Source organism: Thunnus maccoyii, chromosome 4 (genome assembly GCF_910596095.1).
Source record: "Thunnus maccoyii chromosome 4, fThuMac1.1, whole genome shotgun sequence".
In the NCBI taxonomy this organism is placed as follows: Eukaryota; Metazoa; Chordata; class Actinopteri; order Scombriformes; family Scombridae; genus Thunnus; species Thunnus maccoyii.
Genome location: NC_056536.1, coordinates 28,479,844 through 28,501,942, shown reverse-complemented (window position 1 = coordinate 28,501,942; position 22,099 = coordinate 28,479,844). Strand labels below are relative to the sequence as shown.

The following is a 22,099-nucleotide window of genomic DNA, read 5'->3' as shown; positions in this document are numbered from 1 at the left end:
TATATGGTTATTATTTATTGCTACTTTTAAGGATACAAAAATAGCATGAAACAGAAACTGTTTAAGAACGCAAAAAAAAGTCTGGTAGACTCAAAAAAGAAACAAATACATGACAACTATCAACACAGAAAATAAAATAAGACAGAATGAATAACCTTTTTTTCTTTACCAAAGATTTCTTTAAAGTAAAATTATAATAACAAAACGCATAAACAAAAATAAAAACTATTAGGGGGATAAATGGATCATAATTCCCTTCAGAAAAAAAAACACATTTTTACCTTGTAATAAAACAGATATAATGATAACTTTGTGTATACTATAAACACAAGAGACAGATAAAAAGATGCATGACAAACAAATAATTTCTGTTTTAGTCTACTTAAACTTGAACACATGGACAATCACACTTTGTATCTAATATTTACAAAAAAAGGGGAAAAACTAGTTAATATAGATTACATTCAAGAAATGTCAAATGCACTTGTGCTGTACTGGCTCAATGGGAAATATCATTAATATCTATCAATATTAGCTTTATTAATATCACAAAATAAAATCTTGTTTTCTTTAAGATAGGTCCATATCAAATATTAAAAGTTGAGATTCAGTCTTACATTTTAATTTCTGTGTTTTTTACTTCACTTGCAACAGTTTTTTTCTTTACAATCATATTAGCGACACTTGGCACTTTTAATGTACTCCAATTCACTCAGTGAAAATTTTACAATGTTACAAAAATATATTTTCAAACTACTGCTTTTTTTTTTTCCATCAAAAGCAAGTTGTAATAGCACGTCAGTTATATCCACACTGTATATCCCTACTGTGCTCACAGTGTGAAAAGGTATAATGGCAGTTACAGAAAGAAAAGTATGCCGTTTACATTGGCAAGCATGAAGCTTCTGCATAGGCAGGCACTTAGCTTTGAGTATACTGATTGTCATTGCGGATGGACTCAAAAATTTTCAGCTATACACAAAACAATACACACAGTAAAAGCTTTGGATATTTTAGACTGTGGAAACAGCCACAGATGTTATTACAATCATCTTTAAGAGAAATACAAATAAAAATAGACAAAAAAAATATCAAATAGGTTTTGATAAAAATAAAAAAAAAAGCAAGACCACCTTTAAATCTGAGTGTACAAAATCTCTCACTTCAACTTGCATGAGCAAAACTTATGATATATTTCTAAATTATTTCCAATGCAAGATTGAAAAAAACAAACAAAAAGTCAAGCATTGAAATCCTTTCATAAAACTAGACCCACGCTATCACTGTAGCATCACAGGCCCTGTGAAGCCACTTTGGCATATCACCTGAATATTATGTAATGTATATTTTATGAATATAAAATGTTACATTATTCACATGACTCAAATATTATATAAAAAAAAGGAATAACATTGACCCCCTGTTATTGAAAACAGTGCATATTAGGAGGTCTCACAATAGTTCATTTGTATATGGTTAAGGCAGTGTGCGCTTCACTTTGATTAGAAAACTGCACTTAAAATGAGATGATCAGCATGTGAGCTTTGGACGATCTTTTTTCATGTATAACTGCATACAAAGTTACAGACAAAATACATACTTTTGTGCGAGAAGAATTTAAAAAAAGATGGCAAGCTTCAGGCCATGAGAAATAGCTGAGCATCATATTCGGGCAGAATTTTTGGTATGTGATGAAATTTCACAGATTTTATGTGAAATGGCTGCACGCTACATCTTTCACTAGTATGAGGCAAACAGGTGTGAGTTTATTGCCTGGGCAGCAACTTTGGGGACAAGTATATTTCCCATTTTATGTCTTTCTTCTTTTTTTTTTAAAGCAATGTATCTGAGTGTCAACCCCAGGAGAAAATAAGGCACATTCGCCTGTTGGTTCTTATTTGGTGCGATGGAAACCTTCTGGGTGTTGGTGACAGACATCATGGGTCAAATGAATTCTTCTGTTTGCCCAGTGAAACTGTTTATTGCAGGAACATGTCCAAAGCAAACACAGCAGCCAGTAGCTGATATTTCTATCTTTATGGATGCAGAAAATGAGGAAGAGAAGGTATGATTGTTGGTGGAAGTGCGTCACCACACTGGAAAGTTGAAGCCTACGTGTGTATGTGTGTGTGTGTGTGTGTCTGTGTCTGTGTCCGGCGGTGGTAGGGGGATATGTTGTCATTTCCCTCTCAGGTTTGTCCTCTATGTCTGTCCTCTAGCCTGAACACCCGTCAGATCCTTTCTTATGATCTCATTCACTGTAAAGGAAAGAAAGAGAGGAATGTTAGACAGTGAAAGTCGTTCACAACAAAATTCCAAAAAAAGCAAAACAGAACCTTTCCGACATGATTAAAGAGTGACGTTGATTATATTCCTGAGATACTGCACTGTCTGATTGAGGTTTCTGTGCAAGGCATTGATAAAGGGTGGATAAGTGCTGCATTTATGGCGAGTAACCACTAGAGGTAGAGCTATACAAGAGCCTATAAGCAATTCCTGTTGCTCAGCCGATTACAACTGGGTGTATACACATCAACAGAAGAGGAAGGGGGTTGAAATGGAAACTTTCACGCTGTCATGGTTCTAAAAATAGAATCACCATGCGTAGGGGGGGGAGGCATAGTAGATGTGTGATGCATTGAAAATAAAATAAAATGTTTTTAGATTGAATAATTGAGATTATATATACCTGTAAAAATGTAACCTATAGGTTTTGAGTGTTTGAAGCTTTGTTCTCTATCTGCTGATAAAACAACCACCGACATCCGAGCAGTAACTACCAACCAGTACGTCTGCTCACCTCCGTTTAAACACAGTCAAAAAGCCACATTGTCAACAGGTAGTTCTGCATACAGCGGGAAGGAATGTCAAGTATGTGTAACATGTCATCTCTCCAGATATGCCACACCGCCCGTGTTGAGCTCTGGTGTTTATCTGGGAGCCCCGGCCTGGAAGCCTACTGCGTGTCTGTCTGTGTACACTGGCACTCTGAGACATTATAGGCCAGTGCCACTGCTTCCACTGTGCCTCTGGGAACTCATTAGGCCCGATGAGTAATATAAGTATTTCAAAGTGGGCCAAAAAAGCTTTTTGCCTATAACATGTCATAGAACATGTCATGTCTGTGATTTTGTAACCATAGTAATGGGCTACACTTTGGGATTGCGCTATTCAACTGCGGTTACAATGCTAAAATTTGATTATTATTATTGCTTAAGTTGTGTAATGTTTTTTAAAAGGTGTTATTACTGTTTTGTTCAGCAACACATCTGCCGAGAGTTAGATAAGAAGTTCAATACCACTCCCATATATGTATGCTAAATATGAAGCTACAGTCAGCAGACGGTTAGCTTAGCTTAGCATAAGACTGGAATAACAAGTCCTCCAAATTAAACGCCTGCATAGGTCGTTTGTACAATGTACTCCAGAACGACCCATTGGAGCGTAATATGCCGCTTTCCAAAAGTGTTACAAATCACTGTGGAAAATAATGAAGTTTTATGGTGTGACAACGTTGGTCTGGTTAGGTTTAAGCACAAAACCCACTTGGTTAAGGTTAAGGAAAGATCACAGTTTGGGTTAAAATGATGACTGGAAGTACATTTAATACTTCCTTAAAGTTAGGCAACCTTTGTTGTCACGGCAACAGTGAACACCACCACAATACACATGGTTCTTCAAAAAATGTCCCAACTTGCGGTCGAAAACACAAAACTCGCGGTTGAAAAGGGGAACAGTGGTTGAAACTGGAAGTGAATAGTGGTCTCCTGCAGCTAAGTCCACTCGTTGCCAACTAACTATCCAGCCATCCGTCCAACTTCTCTCTAAGAAGGAAGTCACCTTAGATTGACTTCATCCGACCAGCGCCACTTCCCCGGGTCATAATTACTACAGCCACTAGATGGCGTCTGTCATTCAAAGTGACTATAGGTCGTTTTTAGCGACTGAATTTACGAGCTATAGTGTTGTTTTGCTAGGAGAGGACAGGTCTATTAAATAGTGAGCTTTAGATGTGCACATCACCTCATGCTGGAAAAATGTCAACCTAAAGTACTTCTTTAAAGTCAACAGGACTAAATTGGATAGATTAAAAAATGTTAAGATGAACCACCAGCTGTCCAAAATACTAAATATCACCACCTTCAACTGCTTTATTTTTAGAGGCGGAGAAGTGATATTCAGTTGGCTTGTGTAAGCTCTATTTAAAGCCCTGATTTACATAGTGGTGAGGCAAAGGGTGCAACTATTAAAACACACGTAAAATGAAATCAGACACTATCTCAACCACACAACAGCATGCCCGCGCAGATGACAGCTCATGACAAAATTACCTAAAAGAGGTAACTGTCTCAAGGCGACAGCGTGTTCTTATTTAAGACTAGCAGGGTAGAGCTGTGTATAAAAAAAGTAAGAAGATTCATTAAGACCAGGACAGAAAATATGATTTCTTATTAAAATGACGAACTAGCACCCACAAATGCATTGAAGTGTTTAGAAATCTAATTAAGCAATCAGACAGACATGCTCTTCCATCCGACAGAACAATCTGTCTCAGACTCCCTTTCTACTCCGTCTCTGCTGCTGCTGCTGTTCTATCTGATCATTTGCAGATGTGAAAGAGAAACAGCTCAACACTGAGCACATTTTATAGCCAGAGCAGCATCTGAAAGTTGCAAAACGGCAGGAGCAGCCAAACTGGATGCTCTGCTGTCGTCACAACTTCGGCGTCCCTGTTTATTTTAGTCTGTAGTGGAATTCCCTCTGACACCTAATGCCTTAAAGAAACTTTCATCTCCCCAGCGGTGCCACAGGATTTTTCCTGAGCATAAAACGAGCTTAGAGAAGCAGCAGGAGCGCCGCAGCGGGGCAACATACAGTGGGGCTTTACTGAATCTAATGAAGGGTTGGCACGGACCGGCTATTTGAGGCTGGCCCAGGGAACACTCAGGCTAGTCTGTTCAATAGGTGAGTGTCTGGCTCCTGAGTTCTGCACCAATGAGCTGCACTGTTTACCAACCGGAGGGTGGGAGGAGAGAGAGAGAGAGAGACACCCTGTACAGTAGCTGACTCAGTCGCTGCACACTGCCTGCTGCGAAGCTGGACTGAGTATGTTTGTGCGTCTGCATGTTCATACAGTGTGTGTGTGAGTGTCTGTGTGTGTGGAGGGCTGTACGGTACATTCATGGCTTACATATGAGAAGAGGTTGGTGTGGGGTTGTAATGACAAGCTGAAAACCATCGAGAGAAAAGGGAAAGCAGAGTGAGTGGACTCACAGCTAACCACCAGTCTAACCACAGATCCGGTGTGTCAGTACTTGAAGGATACGCTCACAGTTTTCAAGTGTGTCTTAAGACGATACTCATACATCCGCAATGTATGTACACTAACTGAGATATTGGTTGTTGCTCTTCATTCATGCTGGCTGTGAAGAGATGCCAGTGAACCCAGTAGAAGATGGGGATATAATCAAATTCCTCCACCTCCATCTTACCTTGAGAATACGTTTTTGTACAAAACGAGGAGTATTCTCTTTAAGCCAGTATGGAGAGAAGGAACAATTACTATTTTTAAGACAGGCTTGAAAAAATAAGAGCCTACCTTAAATCTCCAATACACGAACGAACTCACTGAAACGATTTGTACGTTATAAACGAAACAATATAAGTGTCTTAAAGCAGTCGTCATGCACTCATCACTACAGCTCTGGATACAGCTGGAGTATTTGATCAAGCCTTTTAAATGGGATGGAAGTGAGCTGAGACTAATGCGTGTCCACCAGGCTGTTGCTGTGTGCTTTATCTCCTCTAGCCTGATCTCTACCTGCTGGAACAATTTCACCTGCTCCACTGCCTCTGGGCTTTATTCCACACCCACTAAATCTGTCACTCTCGGCCTTTGTAGGCTAAGCCAGTGGCTCTTTTTTTTTTGTTTTCATAAACTATGTGGCATGCGGCGAGCAATGCCAGGCATTCTTGACAGTTGTGGTCCAATGGAAAAAAGCAGGTTTCTACAGGTATCTTTTTTTTTCAGTTATTCAACTAGCCTGATAACATAAATAAATATAAATGTCAATCAACAGTTTGTCTTGTTTGGGCACCAACAGGAGGCATGGAAACTTGTGTTTTGGGCTGAAGATACAAGCCTTTCGCGTGAGAGAGATTATGTGAGCCAAAGTTTGGTAGGAAACCAAATACGTGACTTTCATTTAACTCTCTTCACTAAAGATGACACAGTTAAGGTACCTCAGAGATATGACAGTTAGCGACCACAACACTGTGACAATACCAGGATGTGGCATCACCCTCTTTTTCGACGAATGACTACAGAGTGAAACACATGTCTCGATGAGTAATGTTGACAATCTCACTTTGGTGAAAATGTGTTTGATGGACCCAGTTTTAATTTCTGTCGAGCTCGTACTTTACCCCCCCCCCCCCTTTGCAGTCAAACACAGAGGGATTTTTTTGACCTGTGTTATCTTCTCACCCTTTGTGTGAAAAAATTGGTTTGAATATCGGGAAGTCCCCCCCTTTTTTTCTCATTAAAGCAGCAATGACTAAACTTCACAGTGATGTGGGTAGGTGGATCACTTGCTGGAGTGAAATGGGGGACTACTAAACTGCAACTGTTAATGCATTTTGGTTTTAACATTCAGGGATGTGGTATTATAAAAGTGGCAATCATTATTGTCATAATATAATTAAATCACCTGCAGTTTTTGGGACAAAATAAGGCAATTAAATCCAATCTGCAATTAGTTTTTTTTATGTGATTTCAAAGTAGAAGGTTACATGCTATGTGAAAGAGAAAACTCAACTTGAACAAACATGCAGAGGCACCTTGGGAAGCTAACAGGCCGCCATCAACTTTTGATGATGGGAGGATCAAACAGAGAGACCAGTTTGACTGTTCCTCTAACTCCTTGTTAATTCACCAACTCACAACCCTGTTGCTGTTTACTGCGGAGGGAAACCCTGCAAGTTCCATCCAAAAAACACAAATTCCATTGCTGGCCTTTTTTCTCAGTTTCATTTTTTCCATTGAAACACACACACACACACGCAGCCCCTTCCCTTTTCCTGCAAACTACCCTCCACCCTCCCGCTATCTTACAGGGATCAGGCTGGATTTCTGGAGGAAAGCAGCTGCAAATAGGAATTTCTTGTGCCAGATTGGCAGAATCCCGTGGTCGGAAAAAAAGCTAATCCTCTGGTGGGTTCCCCCACAGAATCGAGGGGCGTAAGGCCAAGGAGAAGCCCTGGCCAACTATAACAAACAAAGAGGCTTTCCCCAGCTCTCCCAGGCAGCCTGTTCCACTGTTTGACAATGGTTGCCATGGAGGTTGTTTTTCACTTCATAACAGTGTCAACATGTCCAGGCGGTCAAGAGAGTGACACTTTTTTTCTTCCTACTTCTCTGTCTTTAATGCAAGAGGGAGAAAAAAAAAAAAAAAGCACATTTCCTGATGTGTGCCAGACGAACCCCCTTCGACCAGCAGAATGAACTTTGTTGAATGGAGCAGCGTGATGACAAACTGTTTTCAAACCTCACCTGACTACAAGAAAGACTAGAAGAAAACCTTTTCTTCAGAGCCTGTCATTTTAACGTATAACATAATATAGTTTAGAGAACCTTTAGCTCCAAAATAAGGAAGAGGTTCAACCTCCTGCCTGCTGCTGGATGTGGCCTAACATTAATTCTGTCAGAGGGTAATGGGGTTGACAAGCATAAGTATAAACATATGACTCATAATCCCTGTTATTTCCACCTTGAGTGGAACATAACTGCACCTCATGGCGAAGATTGTTTTAACAGTGTGAGCTTGTTCTGTTGGCTTTGTTCAGAGCGATACTATAGCACGTAGATCAGACCGGGAATATGTGAAAAGGAGATGGCGCAGATATTGTAAATATCCTTGAATTGTTCTTAGGAAAAGTCATATCTTTGTTGGCGAGTCTTATCATCCATCTCTTTCACAAAAGGGAATTGCACTTATCCATCACTTTGTCTGCCTGCTTTTTTTTCACCTCATTACATTCAGCTGATAAAAACACACACTGCCAATGATACAAGCTATCCCCAGGGTGGGGAATTAACTTTTTAAAATGTGAATATCTACCAGCTGCTGACAGATAAATAATTACATTCACCAGTCACTCAACAGTAAATCATTATTTTGTGTCTGAAATCTACCAGCCACTTTCATATTTCACTAGCATTCGGCTGGTGCTAATTGAGAGTATAAAAGCATGAACTTACACTCACCATCATCTAGGTAGGCCTGGTCCAAGTTCTCCTCCTTGACTGTCACCCTCCTCTGTCCGTCTCCTGGAGCCTCCATCTGCCCCGTGCCGGGAGGAGCACGGCCTTTCTGCTGCCCCTTCTGCACGTAAGGCTGCTGCTGGATCACGGTGGGATACTGCTGAGGGTGAGTCACCACCGCCTGAGCCTGGGGGGGCGTAGGGGAGTGGGCAGACTGTGGAGAGTAGCCATCGCAGTAGATGATCTGCTGGTTGTCAGGCTGCGGAGCACTGAGAGGTTGATGGTCTCCTCCCCGAAGCAGGTGGTGGTTGGTGGGGGAGAACTGGATGATAGACGGGTGCTGGCCTGCACCCATAGGACCTACAGGCTGTGCTGGGGAGCCTGTGTGGACCAGGACCGACCGATGCGGGTCAGACATCATCCCTCCAGTCTGCTGATAAAGGCTAGGGCTGCCGCTCAGACTCTTGCCCCCGCGGGAGTACACAATGGCCGGGCTCTGCTGCTGGAAACGTGCATCTTGGCCTGGAAGGCTGGAGCTGAGACGCTGGCAGGAGGCCATGCCGGAGACCAGGCCGTTGTCTGGGTGGAGGACACCGCGTGGGTTATGGTAGTAGGAATGAGGCGATATGCCCAAGATCTGAGGCACGGCGAAGCCCATATGATCTGCTTCATACTCGTCTATAGGCTCTGTCTTGATTGATGGAGCTGCACGGAAGACAAAAGATCACAGAGATATAAAAGTCTCGAGAGGAAGTAGAGAGTGAATATATTTTCCATTTACTCAGAATAATCAGCTAATCATTTTACTTTTCGAAACCCACAGTGTGATATACAGTCATCATCCCACAGAGAGGCTGAGCAGGATTCTTACATGCCAGTGGTGTGTAGGTGAAATGTTGAGGCTGGCTGCGCTTCCTCTTGCCGTTGATGACGTAGAAGTTCACTTTGACAGAATGACAGACAGACGTGTCTCGGTAGGACGGCACCTCCACAAACAGCATACTCTACAAGACAGAGCTCTATTATGAGCTATACAAGTCTGCAACTGGTCTTTTTTTTTAAATGAACTACTAAATCACGAGGGTTAATGTGTTTATGTGTGTGTATCACTGGTATTCCAGGTTATGTCAGATACTTACTGGTTGGCTCTTATCTTTGTCCACTGTTGCTTCCATTTCCCAAATTTGTTGCCCATCTAGAAAGAAGTAAAGAGATAAAATGAAAACTTAACACTGCAATTTAACAATTAAACACTGCAGTGAGATAAGAAAGGTTGATCTCACTAATCACCCCGAGAAATTATTCTTATTTTGAATCCTTTGTATTTTAAACCAGTAGAGTTTTTAATGTCTACGTGGCACCGTGTGTCCTGTATGATTTAAAATTCACGTGCAAAGAAAAAGCCTCTTTGTGCAGGTAGATAATCATCACTTTTAAATCCACTTCCTCTTACACCACAAAGCACACCTAAAGGTAGAGACGATATGTAGGTTTACACCAAATACACGCGCAGTCAACCATTACTCCAAAAGCTGTCAAAGACACACCTAGTCTGTTCTCGAATGCAACACTGACAGAAGCACGTTAGCAAAGGGGTGTGATGAGCATTCACTGCTGCACGTCTATCACGATTACAGTTCATGTTATGTTACATCACACTTCATCAAGCTACATTTCAGCTGTAATTTAAGAAAAACAAAATGTGCTTGAAAATGTGAAGTCCATGTGTCCAGGCACATGATACGATGTGCTGCAGAGAGTTTTGTTTGAATGTTACTGTAGGTGGGAAACCCTCTGTCAAATTGCAAATTTGAAACACATGGTTTAAATGAGTCAGCAGGAAAAGGGGGGATTCCACACATCTCGCCAACCTCACTTCTTTTTTCTCTCAGTTTTATTTTATGATCAACTCTCTCCACTTCTATTACATAACGTGATGACTGCTTTCTTGGCTTTTGCGTTTGTTTGCGTTTTGTTGCAATTCTACTCTAAGGGATACCCCGACTCTTGTTCGTCCCTCAGGAGATAATCGTGGAGTGGAGGTGGAAAGGGGGAGTGAGGGAGCTGTGGAGAGAAAGCAGAGCAGACTTGACTTGGCCGGCGAAGCTTTCTTTCCCTCTGTACAACCCTCCCCGTCCAAGCGCGAGAGCCAGAGGCAGCTGTCTCTCATTCAGAAGGATTTCACAGCTGTACTGGTCGAGAACTTTGTGTCATACAGAAACTCTCCAAAACAATGGCAATCCCTCTTTGTAAGATTTCTTTTTCCGTCTGTCTTACTAACCATTACTATGGTGTGTCGTAACACAGCAGCAGGGAACCCCGGAGAAGAGAAAAAAAAAAAGAAAAAGCAGCAGGGGCATGCGGGTCCAAGTTTTACTTGAGGTGGCCTGTGAAGTGCCTGCGTTTAAAAAGCCAAACACTCAGACAGTAGTGGACTCAGTGAGTCACAACACAGACAAACACTATTTTAAAAGCAAGAAGCAGAGAACTTTCCAGCAACAGCTAAATGTAAACTATTGAAAACGTGATTTATGGCGCTTGATAAACACAAATCTACCTGCACAATACGACTCACTCTTTTTAAAGATCCTCTCAAGACATATTTTAAGACAAAGACAAAGAAAATGATCTCGTTAAGATCCTAAATGACACCTCCTCTTTCTCCCTCATTAAAAATTTCTGAATCTATTAATATGCAAATATTGTTCAGTTCAAACGTTTAACAGCTGAACACAATGTAAAATCCATTCTCTGTGTTTGTGCACTGGAGAGGCTTCAAGTTTCCATATCACACTTGTGTAAGTTGCATACTGGACCAGAATTGCCTCCAAAACTAGTTGTGATATCCATAAATCCTCCTCATAGATACACCTTCAACTCAGATTTTCAGATGAGCACAGAGAAACTACATGAAAACAGTTTTCTATTGTCAGACTATACACATACATCATTCTGCACAGTGAGGCTCAACTATACAAATTAGGTAATAATAAGCAAAACATACCTTTGAATAGAGGGGGACTTTAAATTAGTTAACAGCTAAGCAACTTATGCCGTCAAAAAGGAGACAAACTCGGGGTTCAAGTAATAGTAGGGTGACTGACCTTTGACCCTGACAAAACATAAATACATCACTTTGTACTAATTATGGTCAAATCACTTCAATTTGGTTTATAAAAGTCAATAGAAGAGTTTAAAAAAAGGGCAATTACTTCAATTACTTCTTCTAAAATTACATAAAAGAAGGTAAAAAAAAACAACATGTATTTAATTTCATAAAGGGACATAAAAGTAAATCCTTCAGCTCCATTTGGACGCATTTAAGTGTAACCTTTCATGTGACAAAACAGAGCTATAAATCACACAACAAAAGCCCCATCTGAGTGATAAGACATCATGGAAGTCAGTGAGGAAGAAAAGGGCAAAAGGAAGTGAGGCTGCGGTGTTATCATTTGGATCATGCAAATAACTCATACAATGATGGTGGTGAAAATGTGAAAGCTATGAACTTGTTACACAGACCGAGCTACTTAGGAGTCATTAGTCATCGCTTGTGTTTAAGTGTTACTGTGACGCTATGTTGTGTAATAACAGAACGAACAGATGCGCACAGATTGTAAAGATTTCAGATTGAGTCATAGGTTTGTTTTTCAGGCAATATATGGCTTCATGGTAAATGTACATGTTGTTGAAAACAGATAATAAAAAAACTGGTCGGAAAAAGGATGTGAGTGATGCTGGGGTTGATGTGATTGGACGCCACTCACCCTGGGTTTTCTCCATAAAAATGACCTTGGAATCAGAGCTGAAGTTCTGCCCAGTCAGGATCATCTGCTGGCCTCCCATAACAGAGCAGCTGTCCATGTCCTGCTTCTCCACCATGGGAAGCTCATGTGCTGAACGCTGAGCTGCAGGGACACACACAAGAGAGGCGCTGCGTTACACCTTTAGCACATAAACCAGCGTATAATGAAAGCGAGAGGACATGTTGCTCTTCGTTGGAAAACTCTGTATTGATTTCTCACAAGTGCACAGATACTAGTTACCAAGAAGTCACCGTGCTTTACAGTAAGGTGATGATGCTGAGTCATTTCATGAGTTTTCAGTATTAATAAACAGCAACATAATTCTGTAAAATGACAACTCAGGAGAGTTCAAAGAGAGGTACCTTGAATCCACATACAGTAGAGTACTGTACAGTGAAGGGAACAAAATAAGATGCAGTCTAGTCTATGTGAAGCTTGAAATGTTACAAATCTTTGTCACGGAAATTTAATTAACCTGTGTGGTATTTTTGAGTTATATTTTAAGGTATTTTAAGGTATTACTGTTAAAAATTGAGAGTGACGTAGTTTCTAGGGCTACAACTAACAATTATTTTCACTATTGATTAATCTGTCAATTATTTTCTTATTTAATCGATAAGCCTTTTGGCCTATAAAATGTCTATACAATTTTGTCCTGATAACAGTCTATAACCCAAAGAGTTTATTATCATAGAAGACTAAAGAAAGCAGAAAATATTCACATTTAAGAAGCCGGAACCAGATAATTTTAGTATTTTTTCACTAAAAATTGCTCAAAATGATTGATCCATTGTCAAAATAGTTGGCAATTACTTTTCTGTAGATCAACTAATTGATCTCTGTGTTTTGTGCTCAACATGCAACGGCCCATTAGTGGGTCAACCATTGCAAACTAATGCTGTGCAGACAAACATTGCTAAAGCCAACAAAACTTCTGTTTGAAATTCTAGCAGAGATCCAAAAATGTCCAAAGTTACCAAATATGTCAGACTGAAATTTGGGGAAATGTGTACAATATGGTTCAAAAGACACTTAGAATATTTCTATTTGATGAATTAGGAGTATAGAGTTATTTCACTCAGTGTAAACATCATATAGTTCGATGATGAACTGAAACAAGCTGATACAAGCGGTATCATTAAGGTGGTACTAGCGTAAAGGGGGAGAAAGTGAGAAAATGTATGTTAAGGGGTTAATGTCATTCATATTATTTCTGTAAAGCGACAGAAATAACCTTAATAGTATCGCTTTTGTAGAAACACTAGATACTTTCATGATGCTGCATTATGTGAAGTGTTGCTTCCTCTTGTTTATTACAGTATCAGTCATTAGTTCAGCTGAAACGGCGCGCTCACTGAGGCGAGCCCTAACCCTGTGACCTTTGAACACAATTGTTCACCCTACTGCGCTGCGAGCGGATAAAACAAAGAGGATGACACCAGCAGGGGCCCTGTCACCTCCGACATACAATCACCGACACAGTCTGCTTTTCAACAGGCCGGCCAGATGTATCACAGGTGTCACTGTGAGCAGCTTTACGGTTGATTGATTTTCACTGACGACAATTGTTGTGCGGTTCATCTTCAGACAGGTAGTGACTATTGTTCTGTCCTTGCTGTGATCGGAAAACAGATGGGAAACGATTATAAAATGATGTTATATTCTGCGTCATTATTTTTTTACAATGAGAGGAGCATATTGCATGCAGCCTGTGTTGCATTAATATGATGAATGTTATGTCTTGAACCAGGGTGTTGGTCAGAGGTAGATAAAGGACCTTCTTGTTTGAGTTTTGATTACACCAGGTGCTTTAATAACACTGTGTACACATACACTGATGTACCCAAACACAGACTTTACTACTGTACACATACAAACAGGTACACAGACACTGAAACATGCTGCGCCCACCTACTGGATGGAAGCCCTGCTAGCATAAAGACATCTTTGTGCACAGGACTCTAGACTATCAACCCAGCTCCAAACTCATTTGAATGTGGGTTCATTTTTTTAATGTTTACTTTGTATTAAGTTTTGTTAACTGATGAAAACATCAGCAGTTTGGCCTCCGCGGGAAGCATACATGAGGAATTCATAAAGTCTGCACTGTAGTAGGACTCAAAACCACTTTTAAAGATGAGGTAAAATAGCACAAAAAGTACATCATGAAAGTGTTTTATGTGTAGCTGCTTACAGCACTCAATAGGATGCGAGGCCACTTGGAGAGAGACGTGCTGTCCTCCAGGTTGAGGTATGTGCACCCGAAACACAAGACGAACACGGGTGTTTTTCCGGCCGACGTCTGTCTCGCCCTTCCTCAGCTCGATGTCGGCGTTCCTGAGTTTCAGGATCCCAGCACAGTCAATTCTGTGAGGAGGAATAAATATGTAAGCACAACAGGCAATGGCAAATTTATATTAAAACAAGACTAAGAGTCTACAGTCGAGCTGCAACAATTAGTCAATTAATCGATTAGTCAATTGACAGAAACTCAACCACCAATTATTTTGATAATCGATTAATTGTTTTGAGTCATTTTTAATAGAGAAATAGCAAAATTCTCTGGTTCCAGCTTCTTAAATATGAATATCCTCTGGTTTCTTTACTCCTCTGTAATAGTAAACTCAATAACTTTGGGATGTGGACTGTTGGTCGGGAAAAAACAAGATATTTTTAATTAAGAAAATCCTCAACAGACTAATTGTTAATGAAAGTTAGCTGCAGCTCTAGTCCTAGACTAGGCAACAGTTATGCTAGTAGCTCTGCGAGGCTGCATTTAGACACAGCACTGCTTTGAGTTGAATGCTAACACCAGTATGCTAACATGCTCATAAATGAAAATACTAGCATGTTGATGTTTTGCAAGTATAATGCTAACCATCTTAGTTTAGTATGTTAGCATGCTAATATTTGCTAATTAGCAAAAAACACAAAGCACAGCTGAGGCTGATGGGAATGTCATTAGTTTTGCAGGTATTTGGGCATAAAACAAAGTATTGGACAAACAGACAATTTGATCCAATGATGGTGCTAAATGAAAAGTCAGGGGATCAATTTTTTTCATCCTCTGGGTGTCATGAATTTGTGTACCAGATTTCACTGTAATCCATGCAATAGTCTTTGAGCTATTTAAATAAAAAACAAAAATTTCAACCTCATAGTGGCACTAGAGGAAAAGTCAGGGGGTCACCAAAGTCAGTAGGAGTCATCATAAGGGGAGCATGAATGTTTGTACCAAATGTACTATTGGATGGCAATCCATTCAACAGCTGTTCCGACACACCACTGCTGGTGGATAAGTCAGATGATCACTACAGTCAGTAGGATTTATCCTCTGGAGACTATGAATTTCTGTACAAAATTTAAATCCCACAACTCACTAAATAGTTGTCAACCTACTTCACTCCGGACCAAAGCCATCATTGCTCAATTTGACTGGAAGATCTTATATTATTCTAAAAGGTTAGGGTGAATGCACATTACAATATTCTCACATTGCTTTCATGTTGTTCTTTGGCTCCAGGGGGATCTCAAGAACTTTGGTGCCATGGATAATCTTCTCATAACTGGTGGTTGTAACCGTCTTGCCAGTGATGCGGTGGACTTGATAGAAGGCGTGGGGCTTGAGGATGCGCTCGTCTGCTGTACCGATGAAGATCTGCAGGCCAAGTGGCTCCTTGCCTCTGTAGCCGTGTAACTGCAGACACGAAGATTAAAACAAAACTGAAAAATTTCTTTTGACTCTGCTAAAAGCTCCTCCTGTCAGGCGATGAAACAGAAACATAAACGAAACGTGTAAGGCATTTTTAACTTGATGTGTTTCTTCATAGCATCTTGTTTTAACTCTGCCTTTCCAGATGTTGTCCCCCCCCCCTCCTCCCCCACAGGTGGCTAATCAGTGTCAGACCCACATGTAAAAGCATGAGTCTTCTTTCTGCAGCCTTGAACAGAAGCCAGCAGAGAGTTCACATCCTACAGCCTTGTACCAGTTCTTTCATAAGTGGAAGAAGAAGTGAGGAAGGGGTCCTTTCTTTCACTGACATGCTTTTCAGATTGAGAGAAGTGAAACTGCCATATGCACAGCTGGCCTGCTATTTGAAACTAGACCTATTTTGAATGATGCAGAAATTAAAAGTAATACAAGGGTGAAGCTTTGAATTGGAGATAGAAAGGCAGAGAGAGAGAGAGAAAGATAGAGAGAGAGAGAGAGAGAGAGAGAGAGATAGAGATGTTACTTTTAACCTAAGACTGCCTCCTGAGGAAACCTGCAAAAACCACAAAGCATCAACTTGCATCTAAATGTTGTTTTTGTGCAAACAGTGGAGTGCATCGCCTTTATCAGAGAATATAACCTAACACTGGTTTCCAGGGTGACGCAACAGACACTACAGGTAATTTCTTTCAAGTAACAATTATAACAATAGCAAAATGTAATTGCAGTAAATCTGCCTGTTAAATAAAGAGGTTGTTTAAAATCTGTTGCACTGCGTTATCTAATGCCTTCTATCTAATGCTTAGAGAGCTGCACAACGTATTTCCCTTTTGATCTTTACATGTACATGACTTTTCCTTATAACTGTGGTCAGAAGAAAACGACATACATCATGTACATCAACCGCATAGTAGAAAAAAATTATCTCAGACTTCACGGCAGCTGCTGAACGTGAACAGAAACTACAGCAACATGAATGACCATGCTGGCTCCATATCCAGGTAGCTGACACACTGAGAGAAACAGAGGAAGCTGCCTGCAAACACTCAACAGGCCATGTGAGCAGTCGGCCGGTTGTCATGGCAGTGGCAGGAGCAGTGAGTCATGACAGAGAGCAGTGTAGGAAAAGTAAAGTGGAGGGTACGACACTCACAGAGGGAGAGAGAGAGAGAGAGAGAGAGGGAGAGTGAGGGAAGGAGAGGGAAAGAAGGAAAAACAGAGAGAACGAAGGAGGAGCAGAGGAAGGGAAAGACGAGGTGAAGGAGTGCAGCCGTGGCTAGCCAGGCCTGACCATCTGATTGGCCTGGCAAACCAGGCAGAACTGACCTCAGGGTGAGGCCTTTGGGGATGGGCAGAAAATGGAAAAGATGCGAGAAGAGGCTTTATTTCCACAAATTCCCTACTATCACCAACAAAAACAGCTTTAAAATGTCACCACGGTAACACAAAGAAAGGGAAGTTGAACCTACTCTTTGACAATATAGCCAGCCATAACTGTGTCACAACAAATTTCAATGTGCTGTGTTTGAATTCCATGTTGTGACCGTAAGAGAAATGTTAGCAAACTTTTTCCCCTCAATCTACAATTATCTTCACCACAGGCAGAATTAATGTTTTTTTTTTACACATGTCTGGAGAGGCTGAGTGTTTCAGCAACCCAGCTTCCTAAAATGAGACAGTCAACAAACCAGTGTGTAAGAGGAAGTCAGGGACAGCATGAACACAGGTCTGTTTGTGTGGTTAAAACCATGGGGGCGAGGGCGCACAACAGCAGACTATTTTAAGCTGGAGGGCAGAAAAGAAAAAAAAAATCAGTGAGGCTGTGTTGCTCACTGACCTGAGTTCAGTTGTGAGGGTTGTAATAAGGCTACAGAGTGGTTACAGTGTGTCATATGTCTGGGGTTAGGCCATGCTGTCTGTTTTTTTGTTTCAGAAAGTGAAAAAAGGGCAAGGTGCTATGAGACTAGCCTACACTCATGTAGAGTAATTTTCATACAGCTGGCCCTGGGCAATAACACAACCACTACTGAGTGCATAATGAGTAGGAAATGCAATTACATGCAAGCCCTCCCATCAGGCTTGCCTGAGGCTCCCAAACTGGAAGGCTAACTTGCCTTCATATGGTTATCCAGCACTTTGAATTGCAGTGCTAAATTGTATAATTTTGTACTGATTTCACTGATAATGCTTTCGTTTTGGTCATACCTGTACGACAGGGTGTCCTCCTGTGGGCGCTTTGACAGCACCCCTGCTTCCCTCTGTCTCATAGTGAGCTCTGTGGTGCGGCTTGGGTTGCACATCAATGTGGAGTTCATACTGGTCTGTGCGACTGGGGATCGGCCATTCCAGCGGGGGGAGAGAAGCCACTGGGATGCTACAAAATATAAAGGATGCAGAAAGGATTATGAATCATGAAAAAAATCGTTTAAGTTGTGACTGAAATGATCATTGGAATATGTTGCTGTATCTTGTGTGTATGTGTAAACCAAAAGAATTCCTGCTAATTTACCTGCAGAGGCTGGAAACCAGCGGCTTGGACCAGATTGGGGGGATAACAAAGAATGGCTCTGCAGCAGGTTTGGTTTTCAAGTCCTGCTCACAGGACACCACGTAGTTCCCCTCTCCGTGGTTCTCTGGGTACAGAGTGTAAACCTGATTGGACGTCTTGACTATTTTAGTGGGAACCAGGCCTGGCTGACTGGTTCCAAAACCATTCATGGCATCAGCAAGGCTGCTGTGTGTATAGTGGGCCCCTATGTTGTGATCTTCATGGCCACTGTGGGGGGACGGACTGCGGGAGCGGTGCCCAGGGATTAACCCTGGATTCCTGTACATGTCGTAGGTGCGTTTGCCCTGTGGGGAGGTGGAGCGGGAGCCAGGCCTGGGGGAGGGCGAGCGGGGTCCCAGGCAGCCGTCCTCAGCTAGACTGGTGCGAGGAGAGGTGCCCGGGGAAGTGCGCGGGGAGCCAGTGTGGATGTTCTGTAACCGGGGGCAGAGGTCTCCGGGGTTCTGGCCGCTGCTGGGGGACACACAGGGAGATGCCCAGGGGGAGTAGCTCTCCGAGTGCCAGCTGGTGGAGGAGTTGCTGCTGGCGGGACTCAGGCACTGGGGCTCACGGTAGGAAAGGTTTTCATGACCAGGAACGGTGAGGGTGGGTCTCGGGCTAATGTTCAGTTGGTGGTTCTGCAGGGAGTCCCGACCATGGTTGTAGTGCTCTCTGGAAGGGGTGATTTCGATCCGCGGGCTCAGAGCCAGGCCTGCAGGACGGGTACTGTCCAGGTAGTTTCTGGCCTCCTGGTTGTCATATCCTGGTAGAACCTCAGTGTTGTGCTCACCGAAGGCAGGACTGCAGGACTTGATGCCGTATGGAGAGGCCTCCTCCAGAGGGAAAGCCTGCTCAGACTCAGGGCTGAGGACTTTATGAGATGCAAGGTTGGGGTCATCTGCAGGTGAAGAAAGATGAAAAATCATAACAATACAACATTTGAAAAACATGTATATAAAAATATATGCTGTCAGAGCCAAATAGATATTTCCCATTATTTCAATAGTAACTTTAACAGCAAATTATCCTCCAGAACTGGATTTAATCACAAAAGTTAAGTGAATCTCTTTAAATGATATCAATCATTTCAAATGTCTGGCTTTTTTAAAATCAAAGTTCATTCTCAACTTTATTTTCTGAATGAAAAACACATCTGTCAGCAGAAAAGACAAAGCTTCTTCATATTGACATCTCTCACATGGCTATTACACATCAGAACCCTCATGAAGCATGTCAAATTTACTTCCTGTTTTGTTTTGTTTTTTATTTACACGAACCTTACAGGTCATAAATTATATTTGAGTACCAAAAAAAAAAGCAAGAGAGGGAGAGGAATGAACTCAGCCTGCCAAAAAGCCTCGGACAAACCTTGATGTCCCCCAGCAAAGTCGCTGCAAGGTGGTTCATATTCAAACAAGTAATCAAACTCCAAATCCTCATCAGGGCAGTTGACTCGTCTGAGCTCTTCCTCCAAATCTTTTTCGTCGTAAAAAGAGGTCATCTGTCTAAATTTGTCTAAAAGACTCCTCGGAGTTCAGGCGAAGCGACAGGGACGCGGCTGAGGTGTTGCGGCGCTGATGTGGATTTGGGGAACCTGTTCAAGTGTCAAATGATGCATCGGTGAAGCGCACAAGTTTCCTGTTTCAGCTCGCCGCAGTTATTTTCAGATGAAGGCGGGTCTATTTTCACACTGAAAGCTGAATTTTCGAGTTCATCTCCAAAGTCTGATCACGCCTACCCTTTTCGTTGATGCGTCGAAGAAGAAAAAAAAAAGCAAAAGTGCGGCTTGGAAGTGATGAATTAACAGATTACTGACTGTTTTGATACACTATGCAGCCTGGTGCTGCCCCCGGGTGTTTGACATGCTGCAGTGACACAGCCGGGTGCTGTCTGAACTCATCACCTGTTAAACAACTGATTTACAACCATCCATCATGAAACGGGGGACATCATTCCAGGTTTATGTGAACATACGCAAGTAGATGAATGAATTGATGGGTAGAGCTAAAACACTTCACCACACTCCTATATCATGTTGGATTCCAATAAATAAAGCAGCCGATATTTACATGCGCTCTTGCATGGTTAATAAAAACGTACTGGTGTGGGACTCCTGAGGGAATCCCAGATTTACGCACGACGCGTGGACGCAGCACATAAACTACAGGGCGTTCCTTCTAGTTGTAGCTTTTACACCCAATGGGCCAGTAGCCTATATGCTCTGTCAGCAAAACTGACAGATGTGCATCATGTGTCCTATAGCAAACATCCTATGTTATGATCTTTACGGTGATGCAAATCCTACCTTGATTTTACCATCGATAATGGGTGAAATTGAGCATGCAACCCCCAAACGCACCAGAACCACTAGCAACAGTTTGCACAATCAGACAGGATATAAATATAAGAAAGTTTACGAGCTGTTACACATAAGTAACAATGAGAAAGTTCTTCATTTGCACCTTTTATGAACCTAATCGGGGACACTCGAGTTAAAATCTGCGCTATAGTCACCCCCGATATACATAGCTATATATACATATACCTATACATATACATATAAATAGAGAGATAGGCTCACGTGGCTTAAAACTATACAAATTGCTCCCCTTGTTCTCATATTACACACTGATGTCATGTAGAGTAACTGTAAGGTTTGATAGTCGCTCGTCTTATAGGCTACTTCTTTTTTTAGTAATCCAAAACATCTCTCCTGTTTTGAACCGATACAATAAAGTTTAGACTGTTTTTATAACCAATCACTATAATGTTATAGGTTGCTATTAAATCTGCTCCTAGTTCTCCCTCTAATATCTTGGTGTTTCGGTGTGATGCTAAGGCACACGCTGTGCGCTGATCAGTTACAGCGCAGCAGCGTCTCTATCCAAACACCAACATCCCGACTATCACTGACATGTTACACAGACAGCTGACAGATGACATTACAGCTCACATCATTATAGACTTAAACACTCCTGGGCAAACACTACTCTATCAATTAAAAATCAAATGGGTTGATTACCAGATAATCACAACACTTCAGCAGTACCTTGATCCATCGACCTCATGGTGTGGTACTGTGCCAGCCTCCAAGTCTCTCTAAACATCTGGAGAAAAAAAGTGAAAAAATAAATAGTAAAAAAAAATAAAAATAAAAATAAACGGATGAAAAATTACCGTCCTCTAAGAACCATAGCAGAAAAAGCTCCCTTCAGTTAAAAAAAATGTTGAAAGGAGACGAAACAAAACTCTTTGAACACGTTCAAAAACTTCAAGCTGCGACACAGCAGCTGCGCGCAAACTCCGTTTCTGTTCAAAAACATGCAGCCGCATCAGCTTCAGCAATGGTTCTGGTATGAAGTCCCCCTTCCTAGAGCTCTATAAGGATTACTTGAGTATCAAGAGCGGCTTCCTTCCCCGCTCTGGGTGTTTATAATGGTCCAATGCTGTAAAATAACGGGATTCCCTCAGTGTTTCCTCCTGTTTGTGCGCCTTTGCCATGGAAACCTGGAGCCGGTCCATCTCGGAGACTCAGGGCTTTCCTGCAAAGCCCCACACTCAGGAATCCATGACGTCTCCGGCTCCTGCGCCAAGGCATTTCTGCGGCTTCTCTCAGACAGTAGCACACAAGAACTTCATTGTGGGGATGAAGAAATTACTGTAGGACACTGTAGGAGAGAGAGAGAGAAAATGAAAAAATAGCTCTGAAGTTTGATTACAGGATACATTACATGAAATTTACTTAACACTGCTAACTAGGCTGCTCTGTCTGG

At 41.7% G+C, this 22,099-nt stretch overlaps 1 protein-coding gene across 3 annotated transcripts; it reads right to left on the bottom strand.

The window, feature by feature from the left end:
- Window positions 1-166: 166 nt before the first annotated feature.
- Window positions 167-21,745, bottom strand: nfatc2a (nuclear factor of activated T cells 2a). 3 transcript variants are annotated; one of them, XM_042410036.1, is made up of 10 exons: window positions 21,376-21,745; window positions 18,291-19,224; window positions 17,987-18,155; window positions 15,564-15,766; window positions 14,264-14,436; window positions 12,031-12,171; window positions 9,403-9,458; window positions 9,135-9,267; window positions 8,261-8,968; window positions 167-2,258 (listed from the first exon to the last, which is right to left on the bottom strand). In XM_042410036.1, the coding sequence occupies exons 1-10, from the start codon at window positions 21,431-21,433 to the stop codon at window positions 2,203-2,205; spliced, it is 2,631 nt and encodes an 876-aa protein (XP_042265970.1). In that variant the 5' UTR covers window positions 21,434-21,745; the 3' UTR covers window positions 167-2,202. The 3 variants fall into 3 exon arrangements, with proteins under 3 accessions (XP_042265970.1, XP_042265968.1, XP_042265969.1); XM_042410034.1 differs by lacking the exon at window positions 21,376-21,745 and adding an exon at window positions 19,695-20,156; XM_042410035.1 differs by lacking the exon at window positions 21,376-21,745 and adding an exon at window positions 19,695-20,155 and having other exon boundaries at window positions 8,267-8,968.
- Between the last annotated feature and the right edge of the window lie 354 nt (window positions 21,746-22,099).

Coding starts and splice junctions, on each gene's coding strand:
- nfatc2a (XM_042410034.1), bottom strand. CDS start 19,827: ATGACCTCTTTTTACGACGAAAAAGATTTGGAGGAAGAGCTCAGACGA. Junction 14,437..15,563: donor AAGAACAACATGAAAGCAAT/GTGAGAATATTG, acceptor TCCTCCTCACAG/AATTGACTGTGCTGGGATCC. Junction 12,172..14,263: donor CTCGCATCCTATTGAGTGCT/GTAAGCAGCTAC, acceptor GTGTCCCTGCAG/CTCAGCGTTCAGCACATGAG.